An 8,608-nucleotide genomic window follows, 5' to 3' on the forward strand; every position below is an offset into this window, starting at 1 on the left:
CATAACTGATCTCTCAGTGTGTTCAGCTTCAGAGACATTCCACTGGGCTAACTTTACATCTGTGTCTGAAGCAATGACTTTTTAAAGTTTGAACTAGAAAACATTAGAAAGCAAAAAGTCTTTTGCATATTAATGTCACAAGAAAATGGAGTTATATTTTATCAAGGCTGGAGAAGTCAGTTCTTTAAGGAAGGAAAGAGAGCATATCTCCCAAACCAGTTTTCCAATTTAGAAGTAAATAGAATGCAGTGAATAGTACAGATAGCTGTAAATAATTGTGAGTTGAAAATAAATAATCACTGAAAAACATGCATTAAACTGCTCTTTGCGCACTTTATAAGTAAGATTCATTGTAAACAGTCATTCAGGTATAACTGATTATCAGAATACATATGGTTAGCTGCTGTAGCATATAAAATCAAGTTCCTTAACAGCTCCAAAGCAAGGGACAATAAATCTCTCAAATGTAATAAAAATACAACATCAAATAAAGTGGGTAAAATGTTGAAGCCAGTTTCTATAGTTTTCAGTTGAACTCAGTCACCAAAGCTGAAGCCACTGTTTACATCACAGGAACAGCCTGTCCAAGATACTCTAAACTTTTTACTTGTGGCTTTTTGAACTGTGAATTAATTATTACTAAGTGATAGATAAAACTATAAAAGAAATCAGTACCCTTATCAGCTGGTTTGTTTTCAAATGTGTTTGCTGACTAACTCTGGAGATCTGGAGTCACTTGCTGTGGAAAAACTATTTAATATTTAATATTTATTAAGTCTGTCTGTGCTAGTGGGAAGGTTTATGTCAACATTCTTCTGTGGCTCCTAAGATAATTCATTCACACTAACCAGGTTAGTCAACAAAAAACATTTAAAGGATCTTAATTATTCCACAATAGTTAAATTTATCCTGATGACATGCATTGGGGAGTGCTTATGCAAACCTATTAAATTTAGGGGATTTGTGTGAGAAGGTACCACCAGGTAATGAGAAGCTGGAGTAGAACCCAATGGCTCAGTGGTAGCGTCCTCTGTGGGGAAAGCTGGATGTTAAACATGAGTCTTACCACAGGTGCAGTTGATGTTAGCTGTAGGGAAGGTAGACCACACCTTTTTTGTTAACCTAGACAACACATTCAGATTTGGTAATCAAAGAGTTTATGCAACCAAAATAAACATGGGTTAAGTGTACCTGTGGTTCAAAAACATACATTCTGGGAATAATATGTGAGAAGATTAGTAACTTATTCCTCTTGAAATCAATAACATTTGGATGCAAAAAAATATTGCATAAATTGATCATTAACAATGCTTAATCAAATAATCATAAGCAAGGCAGATTTCTTTGAATCAAATTGATTTAAATACTTCATTTTAATCACAGTTTAAATCAGCAAGTAATATCTGCTGATTTAGATAATTGATGCTAATCTTGTTTTGCATTTGTATTTTACTTTAGAAGAAGGTCATTTTTATGACCTGGAATACTCTTTAGAAAAAAATGAATTGTCAAGCAGAACAAAAATTTCTTATTCTTCTTTGATATATGATCAATGAAAAAAAAAAAAATTGGTCTAGATTTTGACCAGTTTAAAATATATGTATTCAGATTTTAAAATTTGCTTTGTGGTGTAAAATGGTAAAGAATTCATTAGGGTTTTTAAAAAACTATTACCTTTTTTTAAAAGGTTGCTTGTGTTTTCTCTCATGCAGGATAGAAACTAAAGTGCAACTTAAAACATACAGTCAAATTTTTAGTCGTTTTCCTGAATTAATTAAAGGTACCATGAAATATAATGGGCCCAAAAATAGAATAAAATGTATCAAATATATTAAAATGTTAAATTACTGATTTTTTTTACAAAAGAGAACTTATTAATATTTTTAATACAGTTTCTGAAAACAACAGACCAAATATTTAAAAACATTTATAGATTTAATCAAGTAGATGATGACTGCTGTGTTTTCAAAATCACAGTAAGGATTTAGTATGTTTATGTATAATGGAAAATTTCACTTGGATATAAGTCTGTGGCTTAGTACCTATGTAAGCTAAAAACAACTCAGTGAGATCCTTTTCTTTCACTTTTAGAAAAGATTTCCTGATTTTTCCCATGACAATATATTGGTATACTGAAAGAGAAAAATAATGTTTTCAAACCCAAGGTCAGCGTGCCAGTCTCAAACACAAAAAAATTACTGTCTGTTTGCAATTGAAATTGAGATCAAAAGCATTTAAAGCAAAAACTCTCTGCACTGTGTACTTTTATTAAAATAGATTAAATAATACTATAATAGCTTAAAATTAAGTTATTCAGTGCCTGTCATTACATTTAAAATTAGGTATTTTCCCTTAATGTTCTTGTGAACTCCTGGATAATTCACTGATTGTTGCTTTACATTTTTATGTAAAAATGCAATCAATAAACCAATTCTATTGTTCTTTTGTAACCACTGCTCATGTGTCTAACACTAGTTATTAAACATGGAGATGAGAAATGTCACTGTTGTTACCTATTTAACCTTTTCTATTACAGGACAGTTTTGTACAAAATACCGCATAGGTCTGTTTCTTATAGCTAAAAAATACTTACTGTTAATAATGAAACCAGGAATCAGTGAGTTTATGGCTATCCAAAAAGATTAAGAAACAGAGGTTATGCAGTCAAAAAACCTAAAAATCAAATTCTGCCTGAGGATCCTAATATTTTTCGATGACAGAACAGCAGACCACATAAATAGAAAAGTAACATTATCTTAAGTAAATTATCCAGACATAAGTTCCAAAAAAGCTCACTCAACACTTTCCTTACCAAGATGATTGAATTAATGTATTTACAGGTGGCTGAATAATTAAAGACAAAATTGATCTCATAATCAGATCGAATTGTAATCGTGGACAATGTGATTCACATTGAGCCTTCTTTGGGCAGCATTTGGACCAAATGAAGTCCTAAGGTCCCTAACAATTGAAGTAGTTCTTTAGTTCTGTGCTTTTATGATACTGAAACAGTAAGCAAGGATTTTGGAAGGTGGGGCTAAAATTAAAAGTGTTCTTACATCAATTCAGTAGAAAGTGCAAATGTAATTTACACTGTCTTATACTGAGGAACTGCCTGAACAATGTCCTGAAACGTTTTTTGCCTGTTAACTTTGGTGGTTTGCTGATTTGTAAGTTACACTGGAGTTACAGGTATAGTGTGAAAATTTTGTGTTATTGTCAACTCAGTTGCTGGAAGATTCTGGCTGTCATATGGCTTTATATCAAAAGGATGTGAAAGGTATTTTTAGATTATATTTATCATCATGCAGCCTCATTTTTAGGATGAAAGATTCAGAGGAAAGTGCCAAGAAGTATGTCAAAAGAAAACAGCTGTTTGGGAAAGGTCCTGTGAAAACTACTTAGATGAGTAAAGCTAATATACTTTCACATGATTCTGTAATATTTAGAAGTATCTTTTTTGCATATTTATAGTCAATTGATTATGCAGTCAGAACATATACATTACCATAAAAGAATAGTGATATAGTTTATATTAAAAAGTTACAATCAGCTCTAGGATTTTAAAATTTAACCATATTATTCATGTTCAGTGGGAGTTTCTTGGTGTATGGAAGAGCATAAAGGATCATTTAAATTGTAAGAAATATGGTGTTTGGGTCATTAGGAGGCCTAAACTTAAATCCTCTTATGATATTCATTTCTATTGAATTAAAATAAGGAAGATTCAGATAATGATCTGAATAACAATGAGGGCTGAGTTAAGCTGATGTTCCCAAGTAAGTTGAAGAGCTCTATGAACTGAATTGAAATATGTGGGATGTGGTATCTATTGATATTTAATTTATTTCTCCTTTCTGGCTTTTGTAAAGTTATAAGTGAATAGATATAGAGAGTAATGGTTTACTTTTTCCCTTGTGTCAGTAGGAAAAAAGAACTTTCCCATTAATCAAACAAATGGGTTTTAGGCATTTTTTTAATACATTCTAAATTACAACACTAAAAATAAAATATTATAAACTGCTTAATATCTGAAACATCTGAAGCTGAGATATATACCAATACACCACCGCACATATTATCTCCTTTGCTCATAGTGTCTTTCCCCATTCATATATAATGCATACAGTAGCTCTGATTTTGGTTTTATGCTTTCCCTTTTAGGTTTGGATATATTCTTCATAGGGACGATCCCATGCTCCAGAAAATTGATCTAGAAACGATGTCATACATCAAGACAATTAGTTTAAAGGATTATAATTGCATTCCTGAGTCACTGGCTTTTACACATCTTGGAGGATATCTTTTTATCTGCTGTAAGCCTGACACCACTGGGGCTGTCCTGCCACAGCTCATAGTGGATAGCGTTACAGATTCCGTGGTTGGGTACAACGGTGACGTGACGGGCACACCGCATGTCTCTCCAGATGGACACTACCTTCTCAGCATTGATGATGCAAAAGGCCTCCTGAGGATCCAGTCCATAACAGTGAGAGGAGAAATACAGGATGCATTTGACATTCACACCAATTTGCACATATCTGATGTAGCTTTTCAGCCGTCCTTCACTGAAGCTCATCAATACAATGTCTACTGCAGCTCCAGCACACAAACTGATGTTCTCTTCTTGGAGCTCTCTTCTGGCAAGGTGAAGATGGTGAAGAGTCTGAAGGAACCCATGAAGGCAGGTGAATGGCCTTGGAACAGTAAGAACCGTCTTATAAAAGACAGTGGCCTTTTTGGTCAGTATCTCATGACCCCTTCCAAGGAATCTCTGTTTATCCTGGATGGACGGCTTAATAAGTTAAATTGTGAAATCACTGAAGTTGAGAGAGGCAACACAGTAGTTTGGGTTGGAGAAGCATAAGAATCTGTGTTAGATATTTATTGAGTTAATAGTTTTACAGTACATTGCACTTAAATACACCATTCTTCAAATTTACACAATTTTAATTTTAAATTGTTAGACCCTTCTCTACCTGTTTTTTCTTTGACAATGTTCACAATTTGAATCAGCTTTCACATAATATGACTAAAATGATGGCTATTTGATAATGGTACTCCTTATTATTTATCAGCTGAGATTTTGTTGTTTGAAATAACTAAATATTGAAATTGATGATAAGTATAATAAATTAATGTAAAAAAAGAATAAAAAAAAACAAGCAAAAAAGTTTCAGGAAATTTAATATGATACCTTGCATTTGTAAATGGAAGACTTAAATATTATTCAAATTTTGGTTTTTTTTTGCTTCAGATGCAAAACAAGAGCTGTTCTACAATAACCTTTGACTCCTTAAGCTGAAATGTTATGTCCTGTCCAGTCCACTGTTAAATCTTTTTGTGCCTTGAAGTGAAAGTCTCACAAGAAAGAAAAACATAGAAATTATAACATTTATTCCCATTGTGGCTACAGGATTTCTTGTCATTGGAAAGAAAGTTCCGCTATCAAATTCCAGGTGACAAGTTGTGCAGCATACATGGACAGGAAAAAATAAAAAGAAAAATTATATTTGCAGTGTTTTCTGATCACTGCATTTTGGAGTTTATTTTTATGCTGTCTTAGTTGAGAAAGCTGCTTGCAGAAGCTTTACCTTTTTTTAGAAAAAAAATAGATGCTAGGTTTTTCAGCTATCACAGGGTGTCATCAGCAAGGAGTTTCAAGTCTACTGAAGATAAATATTGCACACCCTTTGAGAATATACCACATTCGAAAAACTTGGCATCACAAAGTTTCACTTATATCATTGAGGAAACTGTTAAATAAACATAAAGAAAATGCATTTTAAGAAAATGAGACTGCAAAGAACTGAAGTCTACGACTGGTAGATAACATTTTTGCTTATTCATTGTACCATTGATTCCTATTTGTCAAACCATTTGGTTAGCTCAACAGATTTTCTAGTTCTTGCATCCAACTGGATTAGTGAAAAAAAAAAAGGCAAAAACAAAAAAACAAACAAAAACTTTGTATTTTTTATAGTTTGTTTACTTAGTATTCTAATATAACACTGGTTAAACATGTAAATGGGAAAAATAAGATTTCCAGAAGTAGAATAGCAAGTCAATAGAAAGCCAGCAGTGAACATCTATCCAACTCAGAGCAATGACTTAGAAGTTTGAGAGTATTTTTATTTTTATTATTTTTTTGCTAAAGAATGCTTATAAGCTCTTAAACTGACCTCCATTTACTGAAGGCAATCAGAAAAAAATATCTTTTTTTAAACAAAGTTTTACTGCAATTTAGATTGTGTAAAATTGCTTTGAAATCTGAAATTTTCTAGCATTGTAATCTTGTGTGCATTGAGCATTCTGCCCTGTGTGGTACAGTAGATCTCTCATTAGCTTGAGTGAACCTCCTGATAAGTAGCTTTAACTGAGATAAAAATTTGCTTACATTTCTAGCTACTGAATCTATTTTCCTTTTTAAGAACTCCTTTCCATTGTGAACAAACAATAATCATGTAAACTGTCTGTTACTCAATTGCAGTAGTCTGTCTCATGCAGTTTTTGTTCTGTAATTTATACCACGTGAATGTTCTGTATGTAGAAAATGCTTGACAAAAGGAGAATAAACCCCATAAATTTTAAACAGTTCTGACTTTGGTGAATCATCCAATAGGCCACTGGGCTGGCAAGTGAACTGACTATTTGAAAGCACCTATTATTTTAAATAGAGTTATGAAAATAGATGTATTTATATATATGCAAAATAATATGTAGTGTTGAAAGAAAATTTTTTAGAAAAGCTTAAGGAACTGGAGAAGTTTACTTTGGCTGCTACAGAGGAAAGCTCATCTTATACCACAAGCTCATTATTAGCAGATCTGAAGCACAGGTACAGGCTGAGTGGGTAATGGGTTGAGGAAAGCCTTGGGGAGAAAGACTTGGGAGTGTTTTTGGATGAAAAGTTCAGTATGACTCAGCAGTGTGTGCTTGCAACCCAGAAATCCAACTGCATCCTGGTGTGCATCAAGAGAAACATGACCAGCAGGCTGAGTGACATGATTTGCCTTCAATAATTCTACTTCTTTTTTGACAATACTGTCCAGACTGTGTGTGTAAACAATGGCCACAACTTCTCACCATTGTTTTTTTCAGTGAAGTTAAACAAATACTGGATCACTGTGGTTCCTTTCATAGCTCTTATACTTGAAATTCAGCTTTCTCAAGTACAGATGGCCTGATTGAAAACTTTAATCAAAACTAGAGGAAGAGATGGAACCTGTTTCCATTTTTTGCTTGCAGCTCTATGAGGAAAGCTGATATAAAGGGGCTTTTTCAACCCAGAGAGACAATATCTCCAGGGAGGCCTAATAGCAGCCTGCCAGTGCCCATGAGAGGTTAAAAGACATAGAATTAGATTCTCCACAGCTGTGCATAGCAAGAGGACAAGACAGCAGCATAAATTAAATCAAGAGTTTCAGGCTGGATATAAGGAAAAGCTGTGATGACAGTCAAGCATAGGAGCAGGTTGCTTAAAGAGACTATGCACTCTCCATCCTTGGAGTTTATTAACACCTCTCTGGATTATGCCCATCTGACCTTTAGTGGAACTGGCTGTGACTAGCAGTGTTGGATTAGAGACCTGCCAAGTGCCCTTCAAACCTCAGTTGCCTTGTGATTCTATCATTACAACTTGGGGATGGAGATACAATTTGTTTCAGTTGTTTAAGTTTCTGATTCAGTTTAATGTAAAACCTGCAAGTGTTATGGTTGGGCTAAAGTATGGCCTAAGCAAAACTCTAAAAACAGTATCTTTTGTCACTTGAAATCCTTAGCTTGGAACATCTCACTTTAAATCAAGAATATTCGTGTTTTAAATATGTATTCCAGGAAATCTTAAGCTGATTGTAGAACTTGCACAGGATGAAATATGCAGAGGTAAGTGCTCCTTTTGATGTATCTGAAAAATAGCTATGGCAGTGGGAAGGAGGACTTGAGAAAACCATTGTAGATGAGATCTATGTGTCAAAATGTGAACACAACCACTTAAGTGTATACTCTGTCACAGATTTTATAGTAAATCTTTTCTAGGCATTTATACTATGGTTCAGTAGTGGACAAAAACGATCTGTTAACTTACAAATCAATTTTAGATAGGAGAGCTCATGTTAACTATGGTCATGTCTTCAAAAGAAACACTGCAACAAAGACCAAGTCCTGTTCACATCTCATCAGTTTGTCCTTTGTATTTTAGTCTTCATCTTAAGCAGTTCCTAAAGAATGCTACTGAAAACTTTGTTTTGAGGTTAGTAACTAAGATGCAGAACACAAGAATTTTTAAAAAGACATATTTAAGCATTATTTAGCTGTAATGATCCATAAGCATGACTTAATTTTTTTGTGAATGCTGTTAAATGAGAGAAAACTTAGTAACAACTTAGTATCTAAAAATCCTAATTTCAGTCAAGTTCAGAAAGCAACAAGAGAGAGCATATGAGGTGAGAGAGAGGAAAAAGTCATTCTGTACATACATACACTAATTAGAGAGATGCGAGATGGAGCCCAGCAGTTGAGAACCTTTGCACTTGCACCACACTGATACCGCTTCACTGTGACCGGTCTCCCCACAATTGAGGAAGACTTGGAGGAGAAGGGCAAAAAT

The 8,608-nt window shown here is 33.8% G+C and overlaps 1 protein-coding gene across 3 annotated transcripts in view; it reads left to right on the top strand.

Annotated features, from left to right (window-relative positions):
* Positions 1-6,592, top strand: part of FSTL5 (follistatin like 5) — a 269,497-nt gene extending 262,905 nt beyond the window's left edge. For all 3 annotated transcript variants that reach the window (XM_041715855.2, XM_041715856.2, XM_072928440.1), the window contains one exon: positions 4,165-6,592. In XM_041715855.2, the coding sequence (XP_041571789.2) occupies positions 4,165-4,867 (703 nt within the window). In that variant the 3' untranslated portion in view covers positions 4,868-6,592. The remainder of the gene's footprint in view (positions 1-4,164) is intronic.
* The last annotated feature ends 2,016 nt before the right edge of the window (positions 6,593-8,608 follow it).

This window comes from Taeniopygia guttata, chromosome 4, assembly GCF_048771995.1.
Source record: "Taeniopygia guttata chromosome 4, bTaeGut7.mat, whole genome shotgun sequence".
Lineage (NCBI taxonomy): Eukaryota > Metazoa > Chordata > Aves > Passeriformes > Estrildidae > Taeniopygia > Taeniopygia guttata.